Source organism: Ornithodoros turicata, chromosome 4 (assembly GCF_037126465.1).
Source record: "Ornithodoros turicata isolate Travis chromosome 4, ASM3712646v1, whole genome shotgun sequence".
Classification (NCBI taxonomy): domain Eukaryota; kingdom Metazoa; phylum Arthropoda; class Arachnida; order Ixodida; family Argasidae; genus Ornithodoros; species Ornithodoros turicata.
This window is the reverse complement of record NC_088204.1, coordinates 53,946,789-53,967,635: the sequence shown is the minus strand read 5'-3', so window position 1 is coordinate 53,967,635 and position 20,847 is coordinate 53,946,789. Positions and strand designations below refer to the sequence as shown.

Genomic DNA, 20,847 nt, shown 5'->3' with positions numbered 1-20,847 from the left:
CAGTGCCTCGTAGAACATGCAGCTTTTCTGTTGAATTGACACTACATCTCTGGTAGCCCCTTTAATGTCTGGAGGTAGGTGCATCATTTTACATTTATCCAGCAGTAATGTATAGCATTGCAAAAAAGGAAACAAGGGCCTAATCTCAACGCTGCATCAGCATCATTCATCATCTCACAATAACGTTGTTGTTGTCAGCCTCTGCACAAAGATTTGGGTGGAGCTGAAACGGACCTTTTTTTTCTTCTCATTTCCTGTTTTCAAGTTATTTTGTCTTGGCATGTAGCTGTGAGATGTCAGTAGAAGCCATGAAGTCATTCTCTTTACTTCTTGAACTTGGATGAAGAAAGCACTGTTCTGGAAGATCCTAATTTGTCAGAGGCGTCGTAAAGGCATTAGTGTAAAAACCAGGTCTCTCAGCAAAATTGCCGTGCGCACACGTACATTGTTTGATGCCGTTTCATGGATGGATGGGACTTGGATCAGCAGCACCTGGTCCTTCTATAACACAGAACGTCAAAAGTGCATCTCAAGTTGGCTACGACAACCGCAAAAACCGTCGCCCTACAGCACACAAACAGTTCACAAACAGAGATAAAAGGAAACTGGGAAGTGGTTTATGACGCTTATGTTACTGACAGAGGTACTGTTTGTATATAGTGCATGTTTCTAACAGCAGCACACAAACAGCGTCAGTTCTTCCTTCGGGGTTCATAGTTTGCGAATTGTTCTGTGTCCAAAAATTGTAAACACATAATATGTATTTAAGTAATATGCGTACCACTTGCGCTTGACCCTGTCGAGCTGCCTGCAGCTGTAATACACATGAAAACCGATCATGTCTACCACATTCCACAAAAATCACAGGTTCAGTAACAGGGAAAGTTTCATGATAACGCGTCCGACAACGAGAAAAGCCAACACGTTCATATGAATGACATCATGTTCTTTTACTTGTTTATTGTATTTTATTTATCTAGTTATTAATCATAGGTTAGGGGATACCTTACGTTGTACCGATTTAGTCTTTTGCTGCTAAGTTACTCACGCGCAAGAGTGACAGATCCGATTGGGAAACTACATAGACATTGTGACTTACTGTCGAAGTTGCTGGCTCGCTTTGTTCGTGGAACACTGTCGGAACGGCGTCAAGTTTCAATTCGTTCCTTTTTTGTGTCAATCCAAGTTGCACTTGCACGATGTTCTCATCCAGGTACACATTATCGGTGAAATGCGAGGAGCATACACGGACAGCATGAACACTCCTTGCTTCATCTGGATACGCGCTAGTGATGTAGCTGCTTCCAACTTTCGCTTCGTCTGAGGTCTGGCTGTAGCTGTATCCTTGGCGTGCGACATAAAACATCGAGGTTTTCGAAGGAAGTTTTCCAGGGGCGGATTACTGGCCACTTGTCGGTGCGTAGCGCAGCGTCGTCTCCATAGTAACGCGTGCTGCACGTGACCTGCTTCGTCGTGAGAAGGAAGAAGTGACCTTACTCGCAGCCTGCCACTGTCGCTGGGCGTGTGGCGTTCGTAGCCATTGGGCCAGGAGGTCAGCCGACGCAAAACGCTGTGATGTTCGTCGTTGAAAATGGCGCTTGTGTATGCGTTTCTAGAGGACCAAGGAGCCACTTCAGTGCAGTCAACGAGGACATTTCGTGCTCACAAGGATGTCTTCACGTCGTTGTCGGAAGAGCAGTTTGTTTCCTTGGGTGTAGTTCCGTAGACGGGCTTATGGATTTTTAAAATTAGCCATCGCGTTTGAAAATTAAATAACACTTGGGAATGAACTAGGGTGATATAGCGGATCGGAAAATACAAGAATTATGAAAAAGTGTTGGGTAGAAAGTTGTTTATGAGCGTTTGTAAAATACCATTGAAAGCCGTACATTCACAGTGGCGGCCTTGTTAAGCCTAACACAGGTGGAGGCCGCCATCTTAGTAAGGCAGGGGAGGACTGAGGGCCACCTGGGGAGTGAAACATGTTTGACAGAAGCCGTCTGCAAATGAATTTCGCGGTCTTTTACGATTTGAAAGAAGAGAAAAGGTTGTTCTGTTTTGTAGCAGTGAGAAAAATTTGGCATTAGCCAATCTGGATCCAAAAGCACTTTGAAAGAGTTTTATTCAACAAAATACAGGAATGTCGAGTTAAGGAGGAAATGTTGAAAATAGAAATGAAAAAGTGGGAATGTGTGCTATTGGAGGCTGTGTTTATGCAGAGTGTCCGTGACTGTAATATGGTAATATGAGGTTTAGTGAGGTTAGGTCAGGCCAGGTTTTTACATATTTCACTTGCTGGAGGCTGTGTTTGCGTAGACTGTGCAACCGTCACCAAGGTTAGGTCAGGCCAGGTTTCTACGTATTTCACTTGCTGGAGGCTGTGTCTGCGTAGACTGTGCAACCGTCACCAAGGTTAGGTCAGGCCAGGTTTCTACGTATTTCACTTGCTGGAGGCTGTGCTGCGTAGACTGTGCAACCGTCACCAAGGTTAGGTCAGGCCAGGTTTCTACGTATTTCACTTGCTGGAGGCTGTGTCTGCGTAGACTGTGCAACCGTCACCAAGGTTAGGTCAGGCCAGGTTTCTACGTATTTCACTTGCTGGAGGCTGTGTCTGCGTAGACTGTGCAACCGTCACCAAGGTTAGGTCAGGCCAGGTCTCTACGTATTTCACTTGCTGGAGGCTGTGTCTGCGTAGACTGTGCATCCGTCACCAAGGTTAGGTCAGGCCAGGTTTCTACGTATTTCACTTGCTGGAGGCTGTGTCTGCGTAGACTGTGCAACCGTCACCAAGGTTAGGTCAGGCCAGGTTTCTACGTATTTCACTTGCTGGAGGCTGTGTCTGCGTAGACTGTGCAACCGTCACCAAGGTTAGGTCAGGCCAGGTTTCTACGTATTTCACTTGCTGGAGGCTGTGTCTGCGTAGACTGTGCAACCGTCACCAAGGTTAGGTCAGGCCAGGTTTCTACGTATTTCACTTGCTGGAGGCTGTGTCTGCGTAGACTGTGCAACCTTCACCAAGGTGAGGTCAGGCCAGGTCTCTACGTATTTCACTTGCTGGAGGCTGTGTTTGCGTAGACTGTGAAACCGTCACCAAGATTAGGTGGGTTGAGCCTTTGTGTTTGACGTGGTGAAGATGTATGTAGGGTGAGAGATGTGCACCTGAAGGGCTTGTCAGTGAGTAAAGCACTGGAAAAGGAAAATTTGCATTATTGTGGTTGACATTATTGCATAATGTGAGAAATATGTAACGGTAAGTACTCACCACAGCCTGCTGGAAGGTTGGCGTTGTCCTGGATGGCCTATCAGAAAACGAATTTGGCATGTTCTTGAGGCGATGTTTTTTAGTCCAAACCTGGATATGCTACGCTAATGTCATGCAAAATTTTGTCAAATGTGTCCTGATTGCCATAAAAACTCTAACAGATGCTCCCCCATGCTGTCATTTTTGACGCCCCGCCTTGCCAATTCTTGTCTGAGGGGCCTCCACTGTGACTCAATTTGGTTTGTGTTGGCCCCTGTGTCCGGATCGATGTAGTTTAAGCTATGGTTGACTGTCAAGTGTTCAAATCCATTCTGATCGAGCCCCATGTAGCCTTTCCAGCAATCAGTGATTATTACAGACTTCTCTTCTACATTGTTTTTGATTTGCGATAGTAGTGTTATCGCACCGCGCTTGTTGTCCCGACAAACTTCCAATCGTAGGTCATTAGTATGGATGTCAATCATGCCAATTACCCATGTCCCCTCTACGAGCCTCCCCTTATTGAATTTTCGCCTCCCAATTTTGCATTCATCTACCTCTACGACATGGCCGTCTCCCCCAATCTGCCCCATGTCCGAATAGGTAGTTTTTAGAATGTTACCACACAGCTCCCTGCAATAGTTGTACCAATCTGCGACAGTTTCTCGTGATGTTTTTTTGCCGTCGAATGATGACTCTATGACAGCCGTGTCGTAGTTGTAGTCCCTAGCGTAAGAGTAAGTCAGTGCGATCACCTGTCTCGCTGACATACGAGTGCCTTCAAGCCAGGTGTTCGCCGTCACTGATTGTCGAAAAGACCCATTATCCCCGTGATTTTTTTGGCACCTGAACTTGCCGTATTCGCTTTCCGATAGGTTTACCGTTAGGACCGTGCCGCAGTAGGGACACTTTCGTGTTTTCGGGAGGATGCCGTTGGATTGGAGCCATTCCAGCGACGACTCCTTTGTCGCAAGTGCGACTCCGAGCTGCATCAGGTTGATGGGCATGGCGAGAGAGCGAATGCCTGCGTCCAACTGTTCGAAAATCGAGAGTTCGAAAGAGCGTCTTCTGCGTCTGTCGTCTGCGGTTTTCGCGCCTTTTGCCTCCGGTGATTTGGCAAGAAGGGGGCGCTGTCGCGCTTCCTGTAGGAGACTTCCGTTCTTCCGCCGCCGATCATCTGTGTGCTTTTCCAATATGGCGGACTTTTTGGTTAAAAAAGAGTCTGTTGAGTTCGATTTTTATACATTTTTTTAACATTACAGGTTGTTTTTCAGTGTGAGTCGATGCCTAATTTTTCGCTCTTTCGATTGGTGCTATTTTTATATTTTTGTTTGTTTTTTTCTTCAAGAAAAAGCCATAAGCCCGGCTACGGAACTACATCCGTTTCCTTCTTCCGACTGTCCAAAGCCTCGTGTATACACATACAGGATGTATATGGAAACATTGACATCCACATCGAGTGTTTCCCATATAGGGAATGTTATGCACACGCATTAGCTGAGTTAGTGTGTATGTAACCCACCATTGTGAAATTAACTCCGTTTTGCACAAGCATGACATTTCTTTATTTATGAAATATTTGGACACTGCAATAAAAAAAACTAGCAATACTTGCGCTATTCACTTGTATGCCTTTTCTACAGAAGCTTGTGCGCAAAATATTGTGATATTGCAGCCAGTGCCTGCGGGAATGAGCCAGCACATATTTTATTGTCCGTATTGTTAGTAACTCTTTCATTGGGCATACTTGGCATAGGCGATCAATGCTTCCTGCGGTCCGCCGTTGTTGTTCCACGATTCTCCTTCGTTCTTCAAGGAGTTGGTGGACATTGATGGTGGCACCTGTCTCCTCCTCCGTCGACATCTGCCTCCGCTCCGCACATTTTGAGCTTGGCTGCTTGTTGTAGCCGGCAACTCTCTGGAAGCCTCAGCAGGCTGTGCAGTCCTGAGCTGTTACCCGAATCACTGCTTAGTTTAGTTGTGGAACTAAAAAAGAGGAGATCACTCGACAAGCTCAGCAAGCACACCGTAAGTCCACCAAATAACTTTATCCTCGTCAGTATAGCAATCTTCCACGCGGCGTATAGTGCACAGATCACCGTCCTCGTCTTCTACGAATGTAATGCTAAAATAAAATACGCAATTAATCCTCAACGCATGTGTCGCGTGAAAAGAAAAAGAGACAGCTCCGAGCACCGAAGGATTCCCTTCGAGCCGGCAACGGCAGCAGACGACACTGCACTGCATTCGCATTGGCTGATTCGTGTCTTACGTGCTCATCTAGCGAAGTATGTGCAAGAAGGTTTAAAATCAATCAATCAGGTTTCTTTCCACGCGGTAACAAAATTTATATTTCTTAGAGGTAAATACAAAGTAAGTTAATGTCGTCAAATTTAGGCTTTTTGCTTGACAGACTTGCGTCTGCCACCGAGAGTAGCGTCATTGCTCCTCGCGCCGACGAGGCTCGCCTACCCAGCGGACGACGGTTGCCTTACTGACCACTTCAGATCGTGCGTCGCCAGCGCGCGCTTGCCCGACGGTGGGCGTTGCCACGTTAGGCCGACGCACCGATGCAATGGCCAGTAATCCGTCCCTCAGGAACGCTGCGTCGGTTTCGAAACGACATCTCACGCGAAGGATGCAAGCGTAGAGATAGTATCCGCGTTACTAGAAAGTGTCACATGTGAATACGGGCGACGTGCCGGAAAAAAACAAAGCAGCCCCAGACTTGGCGGCAGACGACAGCGTCCTTCAAAGCGGATTAGCCAGATTCCACCTTGCGTCACGCGATGTTGTTGGCGCTGGCGCTTTCGAGGATCAAAACGAAACCGGATCTTTTAAATTCGATTCCTCATCGCCCGGTCCGTTTTGGAAGGAGAAAATTTGGCAAATAGCTCGTGGTAGTGTACCGAACACGTTGGTATTGGATTCGTAACCACGGTTCCGGATGCGACAGTCCCTTTAAGGTAGACTAAAGGGAAGTAGTCGAAATATTGGAACCTATCCTGTACGCTCATCTTGAACATACATGGACGGCGAGAGACGATTTCTAAAATTCACAGAAGATCAAGGGATTGACGAATCGTCTTGAAAATTTCAAATTGACAGGTTGAATCTTTCTTCAACAGTATCATTGTTGAACCGTTAAGGTAGACTAAAGGAAAGTAGTCGAAATATTGGAACCTATCCTGTACGCTCATCTTGGACATACGTGGACGGCGAGAGACGATTTCTAAAATTCACAGAAGATCAAGGGATTGACGAATCGTCTTAAAAATTTCAAATTGACAGGTTGAATTTTTGCTCAACGGTATTACTGTGGAACCGTTAAGCTAGACTAAAGGGAAGTAGCCGAAAGATTGGAACCTATACTGTACGCTCATCTTGGACATACGTGGACGGCGAGAGACGATTTCTAAAATTCACAGAAGATCAAGGGATTGACGAATCGTCTTGAAAATTTCAAATTGACAGGTTGAATCTTTCTTGAACAGTATCTTGAACCGTTAAGGTAGACTAAAGGAAAGTAGTCGAAATAATGGAACCTATCCTGTACGCTCATCTTGGACATACGTGGACGGCGAGAGACGATTTCTAAAATTCACAGAAGATCAAGGGATTGACGAATCGTCTTGAAAATTTCAAATTGACAGGTTGAATCTTTCTTCAACAGTATCACTGTTGAACCGTTAAGGTAGACTAAAGGGAAGTAGTCGAAATATTGGAACCTATCCTGTACGCTCATCTTGGACATACGTGGACGGCGAGAGACGATTTCTAAAATTCACAGAAGATCAACGGATTGACGAATCGTCTTGAAAATTTCAAATTGACAGGTTGAATCTTTGTTCAACAGTATCACTGTTGAACCGTTAAGGTAGACTAAAGCGAAGTAGTCGAAATATTGGAACCTATCCTGTACGCTCATCTTGGACATACGTGGACGGCGAGAGACGATTTCTAAAATTCACAGAAGATCAAGGGATTGACGAATCGCCTTGAAAATTTCAAATTGACAGGTTGAATCTTTGTTCAACAGTATCACTGTTGAACTGTTAAGGTAGACTAAAGGGAAGTAGTCGAAATATTGGAACCTATCCTGTACGCTCATCTTGGCCATACGTTGACGGCGGGAGACGATTTCTAAAATTCACAGAAGGTCAAGGGATTGACGAATCGTCTTGAAAATTTCAAATTGACAGGTTGAATCTTTCTTCAACAGTATCACTGTTGAACCGTTAAGGTAGACTAAAGGGAAGTAGTCGAAATATTGCAACCTATCCTGTACGCTCATCTTGGAGATACGTGGACGGCGAGAGACGATTTCTAAAATTCACAGAAGGTCAAGGGATTGACGAATCGCCTTGAAAGTTTCAAATTGACAGGTTGAATCTTTCTTCAACAGTATCACTGTTGAACCGTTAAGGTAGACTAAAGGAAAGTAGTCGAAATATTGGAACCTATCCTGTACGCTCATCTTGGACATACGTGGACGGCGAGAGACGATTTCTAAAATTCACAGAAGATCAAGGGATTGACGAATCGTCTTGAAAATTTCAAATTGACAGGTTGAATTTTTGCTCAACAGTATTACTGTGGAACCGTTAAGCTAGACTAAAGGGAAGTAGCCGAAAGATTGGAACCTATCCTGTACGCTCATCTTGGACATACGTGGACGGCGAGAGACGATTTCTAAAATTCACAGAAGATCAAGGGATTGACGAATCGTCTTGAAAATTTCAAATTGACAGGTTGAATCTTTCTTCAACAGTATCACTGTTGAACCGTTAAGGTAGACTAAAGGAAAGTAGTCGAAATATTGGAACCTATCCTGTACGCTCATCTTGGACATACGTGGACGGCGAGAGACGATTTCTAAAATTCACAGAAGATCAAGGGATTGACGAATCGTCTTGAAAATTTCAAATTGACAGGTTGAATCTTTCTTCAACAGTATCACTGTTGAACCGTTAAGGTAGACTAAAGAGAAGTAGTCGAAATATTGGAACCTATCCTGTACGCTCATCTTGGACATACGTGGACGGCGAGAGACGATTTCTAAAATTCACAGAAGATCAAGGCATTGACGAATCGTCTTGAAAATTTCAAATTGACAGGTTGAATCTTTCTTCAACAGTATCACTGTTGATCCGTTAAGGTAGACTAAAGGGAAGTAGTCGAAATATTGGAACCTATCCTGTACGCTCATCTTGGACATACGTGGACGGCGAGAGACGATTTCTAAAATTAACAGAAGATCAAGGCATTGACGAATCGTCTTGAAAATTTGAAATTGACAGGCTGAATCTTTCTTCAACAGTATCGCTGTTGAACCGTTAAGGTAGACTAAAGGAAAGTAGTCGAAATATTGGAACCTATCCTGTACGCTCATCTTGGACATACGTGGACGGCGAGAGACGATTTCTAAAATTCACGGAAGATCAAGGGATTGACGAATCGTCTTGAAAATTTCAAATTGACAGGTTGAATTTTTGTTCAACAGTATTACTGTGGAACCGTTAAGCTAGACTAAAGGGAAGTAGCCGAAAGATTGGAACCTATCCTGTACGCTCATCTTGGACATACGTGGACGGCGAGAGACGATTTCTAAAATTAACAGAAGATCAAGGCATTGACGAATCGTCTTGAAAATTTGAAATTGACAGGTTGAATCTTTCTTCAACAGTATCGCTGTTGAACCGTTAAGGTAGACTAAAGGAAAATAGTCGAAATATTGGAACCTATCCTGTACGCTCATCTTGGACATACGTGGACGGCGAGAGACGATTTCTAAAATTCACAGAAGATCAAGGGATTGACGAATCGTCTTGAAAATTTCAAATTGACAGGTTGAATTTTTGTTCAACAGTATTACTGTGGAACCGTTAAGCTAGACTAAAGGGAAGTAGCCGAAAGATTGGAACCTATCCTGTACGCTCATCTTGGACATACGTGGACGGCGAGAGACGATTTCTAAAATTCACAGAAGATCAAGGGATTGACGAATCGTCTTGAAATTTTCAAATTGACAGGTTGAATTTTTGTTCAACAGTATTACTGTGGAACCGTTAAGCTAGACTAAAGGGAAGTAGCCGAAAGATTGGAACCTATCCTGTACGCTCATCTTGGACATACGTGGACGGCGAGAGACGATTTCTAAAATTCACAGAAGATCAAGGGATTGACGAATCGTCTTGAAAATTTCAAATTGACAGGTTGAATTTTTGTTCAACAGTATTACTGTGGAACCGTTAAGCTAGACTAAAGGGAAGTAGCCGAAAGATTGGAACCTATCCTGTACGCTCATCTTGGACATACGTGGACGGCGAGAAACGATTTCTAAAATTCACGGAAGATCAAGGGATTGACGAATCGTCTTGAAAATTTCAAATTGACAGGTTGAATCTTTCTTCAACAGTATCACTGTTGAACCGTTAAGGTAGACTAAAGCGAAGTAGTCGAAATATTGGAACCTATCCTGTACGCTCATCTTGGACATACGTGGACGGCGAGAGACGATTTCTAAAATTCACAGAAGATCAAGGGATTGACGAATCGTCTTGAAAATTTCAAATTGACAGGTTGAATCTTTGTTCAACAGTATCACTGTTGAACTGTTAAGGTAGACTAAAGGGAAGTAGTCGAAATATTGGAACCTATCCTCTACGCTCATCTTGGCCATACGTTGACGGCGGGAGACGATTTCTAAAATTCACAGAAGATCAAGCGATTAACGAATCGTCTTGAAAATTTCAAAATGACAGGTTGAATCTTTCTTCAACAGTATCACTGTTGAACCGTTAAGGTAGACTAAAGGGAAGTAGTCGAAATATTGCAACCTATCCTGTAGGCTCATCTTGGACATACGTGGACGGCGAGAGACGATTTCTAAAATTCACAGAAGATCAAGGGATTGACGAATCGTCTTGAAAATTTCAAATTGACAGGTTGAATCTTTCTTCAACAGTATCACTGTTGATCCGTTAAGGTAGACTAAAGGGAAGTAGTCGAAATATTGGAACCTATCCTGTACGCTCATCTTGGACATACGTGGACGGCGAGAGACGATTTCTAAAATTAACAGAAGATCAAGGCATTGACGAATCGTCTTGAAAATTTTAGATTGACAGGTTGAATCTTTCTTCAACAGTATCGCTGTTGAACCGTTAAGGTAGACTAAAGGAAAGTAGTCGAAATATTGGAACCTATCCTGTACGCTCATCTTGGACATACGTGGACGGCGAGAGACGATTTCTAAAATTCACGGAAGATCAAGGGATTGACGAATCGTCTTGAAAATTTCAAATTGACAGGTTGAATTTTTGTTCAACAGTATCACTGTTGAACTGTTAAGCTAGACTAATGGGAAGTAGCCGAAAGATTGGAACCTATCCTGTACGCTCATCTTGGACATACGTGGACGGCGAGAAACGATTTCTAAAATTCACGGAAGATCAAGGGATTGACGAATCGTCTTGAAAATTTCAAATTGACAGGTTGAATTTTTGTTCAACAGTATTACTGTGGAACCGTTAAGCTAGACTAAAGGGAAGTAGCCGAAAGATTGGAACCTATCCTGTACCCTCATCTTGGACATACGTGGACGGCGAGAGACGATTTCTAAAATTCACAGAAGATCAAGGGATTGACGAATCGTCTTGAAAATTTCAAATTGACAGGTTGAATTTTTGTTCAACAGTATTACTGTGGAACCGTTAAGCTAGACTAAAGGGAAGTAGCCGAAAGATTGGAACCTATCCTGTACGCTCATCTTGGACATACGTGGACGGCGAGAAACGATTTCTAAAATTCACGGAAGATCAAGGGATTGACGAATCGTCTTGAAAATTTCAAATTGACAGGTTGAATCTTTGTTCAACAGTATTACTGTGAAACCGTTAAGCTAGACTAAAGAGAAGTAGCCGAAAGATTGGAACCTATCCTGTACGCTCATCTTGGACATACGTGGACGGCGAGAAACGATTTCTAAAATTCACGGAAGATCAAGGGATTGACGAATCGTCTTGAAAATTTCAAATTGACAGGTTGAATTTTTGTTCAACAGTATTACTGTGGAACCGTTAAGCTAGACTAAAGGGAAGTAGCCGAAAGATTGGAACCTATCCTGTACGCTCATCTTGGACATACGTGGACGGCAAGAGACGATTTCTAAAATTCACAGAAGATCAAAGGATTGACGAATCGTCTTGAAAATTTCAAATTGACAGGTTGAATTTTTGTTCAACAGTATTACTGTGGAACCGTTAAGCTAGACTAAAGGGAAGTAGCCGAAAGATTGGAACCTATCCTGTACGCTCATCTTGGACATACGTGGACGGCGAGAAACGATTTCTAAAATTCACGGAAGATCAAGGGATTGACGAATCGTCTTGAAAATTTCAAATTGACAGGTTGAATCTTTGTTCAACAGTATTACTGTGAAACCGTTAAGCTAGACTAAAGAGAAGTAGCCGAAAGATTGGAACCTATCCTGTACGCTCATCTTGGACATACGTGGACGGCGAGAGACGATTTCTAAAATTCACAGAAGATCAAGGGATTGACGAATCGTCTTGAAAATTTCAAATTGACAGGTTGAATTTTTGTTCAACAGTATTACTGTGGAACCGTTAAGCTAGACTAAAGGGAAGTAGCCGAAAGATTGGAACCTATCCTGTACGCTCATCTTGGACATACGTGGACGGCGAGAAACGATTTCTAAAATTCACGGAAGATCAAGGGATTGACGAATCGTCTTGAAAATTTCAAATTGACAGGTTGAATCTTTGTTCAACAGTATTACTGTGAAACCGTGAAGCTAGACTAAAGAGAAGTAGCCGAAAGATTGGAACCTATCCTGTACGCTCATCTTGGACATACGTGGACGGCGAGAGACGATTTCTAAAATTCACAGATGATCAAGGGATTGACGAATCGTCTTGAAAATTTCAAATTGACAGGTTGAATTTTTGTTCAACAGTATTACTGTGGAACCGTTAAGCTAGACTAAAGGGAAGTAGCCGAAAGATTGGAACCTATCCTGTACGCTCATCTTGGACGTACGTGGACGGCGAGAGACGATTTCTAAAATTCACAGAAGATCAAGGGATTGACGAATCGTCTTGAAAATTTCAAATTGACAGGTTGAATCTTTGTTCAACAGTATTACTGTGAAACCGTGAAGCTAGACTAAAGAGAAGTAGCCGAAAGATTGGAACCTATCCTGTACGCTCATCTTGGACATACGTGGACGGCGAGAGACGATTTCTAAAATTCACAGAAGATCAAGGGATTGACGAATCGTCTTGAAAATTTCAAATTGACAGGTTGAATTTTTGTTCAACAGTATTACTGTGGAACCGTTAAGCTAGACTAAAGGGAAGTAGCCGAAAGATTGGAACCTATCCTGTACGCTCATCTTGGACATACGTGGACGGCGAGAGACGATTTCTAAAATTCACAGAAGATCAAGGGATTGACGAATCGTCTTGAAAATTTCAAATTGACAGGTTGAATTTTTGTTCAACAGTATTACTGTGGAACCGTTAAGCTAGACTAAAGGGAAGTAGCCGAAAGATTGGAACCTATCCTGTACGCTCATCTTGGACATACGTGGACGGCGAGAAACGATTTCTAAAATTCACGGAAGATCAAGGGATTGACGAATCGTCTTGAAAATTTCAAATTGACAGGTTGAATCTTTGTTCAACAGTATTACTGTGAAACCGTTAAGCTAGACTAAAGAGAAGCAGCCGAAAGATTGGAACCTATCCCGTACGCTCATCTTGGACATACGTGGACGGCGAGAGACGATTTCTAAAATTCACAGAAGATCAAGGGATTGACGAATCGTCTTGAAAATTTCAAATTGACAGATTGAATCTTTGTTCAACAGTAACACTGTGGAACCGTTAAGGTAGACTAAAGGGAAGTAGTCGAAATATTGGAACCTATCCTGTACGCTCATCCTGGCCATACGTGGACGGCGAGAGACGATTTCCAAAATTCACAGAAAATCAAGAGATTGACGAATCGTCTTCAAAATTTCAAATTGGCAGATTGAATCTGCCTTCAATAATTCCAAAGTAGAACCGTTAACGTAGACCAAGAGGAAGTAGCCGAAAGATTGGAACCTATACTGTACGCTCATCTTGGCCATACGTGGACGACGAGAGACGATTTCCAAAATTCACAGAAAATCAAGAGATTGACGAATCGTCTTCAAAATTTCAAATTGACAGGTTGAATCTGCCTTGAATAATTCCGAAGTAGAACCGTTAACGTAGACTAAGGAGAAGTAGCCGAAAGATTGGAACCCATACTGTACGCTCATCTTAGCCATACGTGGACGGCGAGAGACGATTTCTAAAATTCACAGAAAATCAAGAGATTTACGAAACGTCTTCAAATTTTCAAATTGAGAGGTTGAATCTTCCTTCAATAATTCCAAAGTAGAACCGTTAACGTAGACTAAGGGGAAGTAGCCGAAAGATTGGAACCCATACTGTACGCTCATCTTGGCCGTACGTGGACGACGAGAGACGGTTTCCAAAATTCACAGAAAATCAAGAGATTGACGAATCGTCTTCAAAATTTCAAATTGGCAGATTGAATCTTCCTTCAATAATTCCAAAGTAGAACCGTTAACGTAGACTAAGGGGAAGTAGCCGAAAGATTGGAACCCATACTGTACGCTCATCTTGGCCGTACGTGGACGACGAGAGACGGTTTCCAAAATTCACAGAAAATCAAGAGATTGACGAATCGTCTTCAAAATTTCAAATTGGCAGATTGAATCTGCCTTCAATAATTCCAAAGTAGAACCGTTAACGTAGACCAAGAGGAAGTAGCCGAAAGATTGGAACCCATACTGTACGCTCATCTTGGCCGTACGTGGACGACGAGAGACGGTTTCCAAAATTCACAGAAAATCAAGAGATTGACGAATCGTCTTCAAAATTTCAAATTGGCAGATTGAATCTGCCTTCAATAATTCCAAAGTAGAACCGTTAACGTAGACCAAGAGGAAGTAGCCGAAAGATTGGAACCCATACTGTACGCTCATCTTGGCCGTACGTGGACGACGAGAGACGGTTTCCAAAATTCACAGAAAATCAAGAGATTGACGAATCGTCTTCAAAATTTCAAATTGGCAGATTGAATCTGCCTTCAATAATTCCAAAGTAGAACCGTTAACGTAGACCAAGAGGAAGTAGCCGAAAGATTGGAACCCATACTGTACGCTCATCTTGGCCGTACGTGGACGACGAGAGACGGTTTCCAAAATTCACAGAAAATCAAGAGATTGACGAATCGTCTTCAAAATTTCAAATTGGCAGATTGAATCTTCCTTCAATAATTCCAAAGTAGAACCGTTAACGTAGACTAAGGGGAAGTAGCCGAAAGATTGGAACCCATACTGTACGCTCATCTTGGCCGTACGTGGACGACGAGAGACGGTTTCCAAAATTCACAGAAAATCAAGAGATTGACGAATCGTCTTCAAAATTTCAAATTGGCAGATTGAATCTTCCTTCAATAATTCCAAAGTAGAACCGTTAACGTAGACTAAGGGGAAGTAGCCGAAAGATTGGAACCCATACTGTACGCTCATCTTGGCCGTACGTGGACGACGAGAGACGGTTTCCAAAATTCACAGAAAATCAAGAGATTGACGAATCGTCTTCAAAATTTCAAATTGGCAGATTGAATCTGCCTTCAATAATTCCAAAGTAGAACCGTTAACGTAGACCAAGAGGAAGTAGCCGAAAGATTGGAACCCATACTGTACGCTCATCTTAGCCATACGTGGACGGCGAGAGACGATTTCTAAAATTCACAGAAAATCAAGAGATTTACGAAACGTCTTCAAATTTTCAAATTGAGAGGTTGAATCTTCCTTCAATAATTCCAAAGTAGAACCGTTAACGTAGACTAAGGGGAAGTAGCCGAAAGATTGGAACCCATACTGTACGCTCATCTTGGCCGTACGTGGACGACGAGAGACGGTTTCCAAAATTCACAGAAAATCAAGAGATTGACGAATCGTCTTCAAAATTTCAAATTGGCAGATTGAATCTTCCTTCAATAATTCCAAAGTAGAACCGTTAACGTAGACTAAGGGGAAGTAGCCGAAAGATTGGAACCCATACTGTACGCTCATCTTGGCCGTACGTGGACGACGAGAGACGGTTTCCAAAATTCACAGAAAATCAAGAGATTGACGAATCGTCTTCAAAATTTCAAATTGACAGGTTGAATCTGCCTTCAATAATGCCAAACTAGAACCGTTAACGTAGACTAAGGAGAAGTAGCCGAAAGATTGGAACCCATACTGTACGTTCATCTTTGCCATACGTGGACGGCGAGAGACGATTTCAAAAATTCACAGAAAATCAAGAGATTGACGAATCATCTTGAAAACTTCAAATTGACAGTGTTGAATCTTTCTTCAACAATTCCACAGTAGAACCGTTACAGGTCAGCTACGCGGATTTCCCGATGTCTTAAAACGGTTGTGATATTCAGAACGAGCACGTCCATCTGCCCCCGAAACGCATCTTCGTTTCTCAATTTTGTTCTTCCTATTACGAAAATTAATCCAAAGAAACCAAAACAAGCCATGGGCGCAGCCATTTTATGTGACGTGGATGGGATAAACCTGCTCCATCTACGTAGATAGGGAATCGTGCTTCTGATTGGATGAAACCTGAGGCTTTCTCCGACTTCCCTGGCGGCTTCTCCCGTTTGCGGGGAAATCCAGTTATGGCGGCCGTCTACGATGAGCGTTTCGTCCGAGGTAATCCCGAGAACTATTGAACGATGGAAACAACAACTGCGAACTCACCTCAACAACAGTTTCGACGTGAAATTGTGATTATGTGCTCGAGAACTTCGCAGTTCAACCGTTCAGCTGCGTTCACGTCAACCACTTTGTTGCTTTTACTGCAAGTGCACGAATGGGAGCGATTGAGCAACAACGTTAGACCTGGTGGTCGTTTGAGCATATACCTGCAGAAGACTGGTTTGGAAAGAAAGAAGACCGTATTTCTGCCCGTGTGCACATCGTGCGATTGCCAGGCTCGTTACACGATATACATATATTGTGCAGCATCATAGCGTGACCGCAATGAACGACGTAGGAATGTATCGTGACCATTCGAACTGCATTCCTTCAAGCATTCGTCAGTTATATGAAAGTGGTCATTAGAGTTGCCCCGCACAAAAAGTGTTGGATGTAGTTTTGTAGTGTGTTGTTTATCTCGTAGAGCACATCGCGGCATGTAGATCGAGATCCCTTATACATATTTTTTGCATGTTTACTTGAGTGTGCGCATTGCTCTATACCACACAGGCCATATTTCATTCATAATAGTTTCGCAAATAAACACGTACGGGTCGATCTCATAGTGCTTTTGAGTTAGGCATACACAGTAAATTTATTTACGCCCCTATGAGTGTAAAATGAGTGTTAGATAACTCACACCCTTATGGGTGTAAATGCTACACCTCAATAATGGGTGTAACGGGGGTGTGACATGTTGCACCCAAAAGAAGGGTGTTTATTGGGTGTATTGACCCAAAAAACGAAAAAAGAAGGCTTGCTCCCGGAATTCACGGAACACTAGTTCCACTGATGCAGTGCAACCTGCATTTGCAAGTATGAACATCTTAACTATCTAGACTCTTACAGCATTTTTAATTCGGTGCTAGCGCCGCGAAGCAACTGTGGCCATGAATGGCGTACAGGCGTGGACAGATGGAGAGAGGACAGTAGGAAGGAGTGGGGAACAGAGGGGGTAGTGTGCGTCCTGGGCTGACTTCAGGCAGAACTGACATTCGTTGGGAAAGCCTTCGGAAAACCCAGACGGTGACAGGATTCGAACCCGTGTCACCGGCGTGGAAAGCGATGATCTTAACCCCTATGCCACGCGAAGTGGTCTCTTCGGGTTTAGCTAGCTCTGCACTCCAAGAGCTTAGAAAGGCTTTGCAAGCTAAGCCAAGTGCTTCCGCTTTAACCAAGTCGACACTTCAACACCAGCCTGCCTTCGACATTTGCAAGCCCAGTTGAAGGCTGCTACTGTCGAACTTCCCTTGTTTGCTCCTAACTGTTCATAATCTTTGGTTGCTTCTACTTTTTCTTTTCGTATATTATTATCACAATCACTCACAGTAATTAGCCCTTTAATTACATACACATATGTATTTTAATTTCAATGTCACCCGCGCCAGTAAACCCTCCAGCTAGGGGGTCAAGCCCCTGTCACCTATTTTCAAGTTTAGTCCTGCTGAGGGCAGCGGTGACTGCCAAAACGTCGACCCCTAATTTTGACTACAGATGTCCTACAGTTGGCAATACGACTGTAAATCTGTTTCGAGTAATTCCCATAATTCCCATTTAATTTTGTTAATGCAATAAAAGTTGCAATTGTTGTTAATCCTTATACAGCTTCCCAAGTCTCTCCGTTACTTATGGTCTATATCTTTTCGCATCCACCTGTATGTACCAAGTTATCTATACACACACATAGGAAGTTATATATATATTGCAAATATTCTCACAATGAAAAAGAAAACTACAGGAGCTTTGAGCATTGTGCGGCATACACCCCTGTTGCACTGATATGAGTGTTCCAAAATTTAGCATGGTGTGTAACATAAGCGTGATCGGGGTGTATTGGTACATTACTCCACTTTTACACCAACACGGGTGCTTAGTTGAGTGTAGTATAAGCGTAATTCAGGTGTGTCCTCATAGTACACCCTTTTCACACCGGGAAGGGCGTAAAAAAATTTACTGTGTAGTGTCTTCAGATCAGGGTATATGTATCCTGTTTGCTGGGCCGAACAGATGTTACTAAGGCTAGTGCAACATTTCCCACTTCTTGAACCATGCTAACATTGCAAGAATAAGGAAAATTACACTGTGCTGTGTATTCCACGCTCGGTTGTCTCGCGGCGTAAACCCCCCGTTTATTATATTGTGTAGTCCACATGTTCAACCAGGCAGCACTTCTCATACCCGATTTCTTTTTTTTTAACATGTGTTTAGATTGCACAACTGCCACTCAAGTAACTTTGCCACGAAATTAGTCACTGACAAAAGGTATATGTACTTCATCACAAATTCAATAACCTTTGTGGAAATGGTTGATGCTGTCCTCTGCGTTGTACGGTGCACTTCGTAGCAAAATACACAGAGTCCAAATGTTTTTTGCTTGTCCACAAATGCCCTGTCAAAGCTGAAAGACCCTTATCGAAATGGGGAAGCCCGGGCTTGCTTGTCCAGAGAAACAAATATGAAACTGCAGTGCTCAACGCAAATAACTGCATGCTCAGCAACTAAGGCTGGTGATGCCGAAGACCTAATATTTCTAGGTTAAAAGGAACAAAGGAGAAAAGACCACTGCGTCGTATTAATGTTGTTTCAAAAGTATAACACCACAAAATTTGTGAGAGTCAGTTGGTGTATTTAGTTATGTTGGTCACCTCCTGCGCATAGGCACACCTAGCAATTTTTAATAATGTTCAATTGCGTTGCTATCAACCAGGACCTAAGCTTGACCTATGATTTAATAATACTATCTATGACCTATATGGACCTTCTAGGTTTCACACGTGGCTTCTAGTGAAATTCGAAGCTGCTCTGTAGAGCTGACAGGAGACTTGCGAGATGAGAGAATTTTTTATTTATATTTACCAAAGAACATGTAACAAGCAATGTGCTGTACCAACTGTATTCAAAGAAATGCAAATATACTTTGTTTTAGCTATGTGCATGTTACCAGATTACAAGCGACCCATGACACACAATGGGCGTCACGGGTGAGAACACAAGAATACTACCACTGCAGGCACTGTCCTGAAATTCTACGTCACCATTTGTCAGCAAATGACCACGCACAGCCCAAGGATCATATTGAGCTCCTTCCATTATTCTTTTTATTGACAGCAGGTTGGCTGCCATCCAGTTCGTGAAAGTGACCTTTATCGTTGAAAGAACGGTGGTAGAACAGTAAGCGAGCTGGTGATAGTGTCCATGATGGCGTAACCTGAAGAGGTGATACAAGAAGGGACATACACACATTATGTTGAGACATTGTGTATGTCCCTTCCTATCCCTCGTCTCAGGGTTTTTCGCTATGGACCTTCATGATGTTTCCTTCCGGAAACTTTACATATTTTTATGTAGAATTGCGAAGGTACAGCCAGGCTCTGTTAGCAGATCACACAGCACTTTTCTTGAAACAAGAATCCATAGAAGGTACACAGTCATCTTCAGCATTGCACACATCTATGGGACATGTCAATCACTTTGGAATGTCACAGATATGTCATGGAGGCCAGCACATGATTAGTGGTGTTGAACAGACAACTACTTGTCATATTTTAGGCACAAAAAACAGTTTTGGCACTTGCATGTTGAAACAGATGTATCTCTGCATACTTTGCCATGACACAAATATATGAAGCAACAAATGTACTCTCTACTTTATTATGATTATTAGTCAACACTGCCAAGAATGTGGGAACAGAGTCTTGTACCACCTACACTTCTCAAAATGACCTTCACACACGACACATTGTAGGTCAACGAGACTCCAGAATGATGTCCCTTCAGAATGATGTCCTCCTTCCCATTGGCAGAAAACATTTTTCTACTACTTTGCGTAAGGGGAAGTTAGTACAAGAAACGCACACATTTCTTTTTTGAGCGAATCAGTATTCAGAGCGTTACCATACTGTGGTGGGCCTGCAGTGCATTACGTGGTACAGCACACACTGTAAAACATTTCACCGTAGAACATGTCTTCCGTTCTAGTGAGAGTCTTCTCCAGTTTTGCAAACTGCCATTTCCCACAGTACTTTATGGTATGACACAGTATTTCTAAATCTTTACTGTAGTTTACCGGTTGTAGCAGAAAAAGATACCGCTGTTTCCTATCACAGGACGCAAGCCATCAATGCTATACGGCAACAGTACATGCTGCTGTCTAGCAGTTGTTCGTGTTTGGACATGGTATGGTGCATGCAGGGCAAATTCCATGGTTAAAATATCCAAACGTGAATAACTGTTAGATTACATGATGTAGAACGCTGTATAGTACAGTAAAACGTCCAAAGTCAGAAACTCCCTACGTCGGACAACTCCCCATATCCGACAAGATTTCATTGCGCAGGCAGGCTCCCATTGAAATTACATGATGAAATTCTCTATGTCGGACACCTCCCTATCTCGGAAGTAGGACAGGGTTTTCCCTGCTAAGTCGGACGAAACCCTGGCCAAATTTTCTCAACATCAGCCCATCTTTGCACCAAAAAGGCCCAAAATGAGCCAGTGGCCTTGACTTTCGCCCCTTTTTTCCCCTATACTGGTCTCAGCATTTTATTGCTTTAGTTTTTAGAGTCCAAAAACAAGTGCTGTCAGTCTACATTGTAATTCTTTGTGTAAGCACTTGTCTTCGGTTTGTCTAGAGGCTTTGAACGCGCACTGCACCAAAGCAATGAAAAGCGGGCTGACGCTTCAGAGACAAGTCCTAGCTGCTCGAAAAGCTCTACAGGTAATGCCATTGAGTGGAATCTGAACGGAATGGAATATACTAAAA

At 43.0% G+C, this 20,847-nt stretch overlaps 2 protein-coding genes across 2 annotated transcripts; both read right to left on the bottom strand.

Moving 5' to 3' along the window:
• Positions 1-256: 256 nt before the first annotated feature.
• Positions 257-1,430, bottom strand: LOC135393187 (uncharacterized). The gene is made up of 4 exons (XM_064623686.1): positions 1,100-1,430; positions 782-814; positions 445-501; positions 257-367 (listed from the first exon to the last, which is right to left on the bottom strand). The coding sequence occupies exons 1-4, from the start codon at positions 1,364-1,366 to the stop codon at positions 266-268; spliced, it is 459 nt and encodes a 152-aa protein (XP_064479756.1). The 5' UTR covers positions 1,367-1,430; the 3' UTR covers positions 257-265.
• A 1,957-nt stretch (positions 1,431-3,387) lies between these two features.
• LOC135392446 (uncharacterized) lies at positions 3,388-4,248 on the bottom strand. Its single transcript, XM_064623156.1, has one exon. The coding sequence runs from the start codon at positions 4,246-4,248 to the stop codon at positions 3,388-3,390; it is 861 nt and encodes a 286-aa protein (XP_064479226.1).
• Between the last annotated feature and the right edge of the window lie 16,599 nt (positions 4,249-20,847).

What these genes read in the sequence shown, in the direction of transcription:
- LOC135393187 (XM_064623686.1), bottom strand. Translation starts at nt 1,366, where the DNA reads ATGTTTTATGTCGCACGCCAAGGATACAGCTACAGCCAGACCTCAGAC. An exon ending in GCGAGCCAGCAACTTCGACA is followed by an intron (nt 815 to 1,099) that starts GTAAGTCACAAT and finishes TGTGTATTACAG; the next exon opens with CTGCAGGCAGCTCGACAGGG. An exon ending in ATGAAACGGCATCAAACAAT is followed by an intron (nt 368 to 444) that starts GTACGTGTGCGC and finishes CTGACAAATTAG; the next exon opens with GATCTTCCAGAACAGTGCTT.
- LOC135392446 (XM_064623156.1), bottom strand. Translation starts at nt 4,248, where the DNA reads ATGCCCATCAACCTGATGCAGCTCGGAGTCGCACTTGCGACAAAGGAG.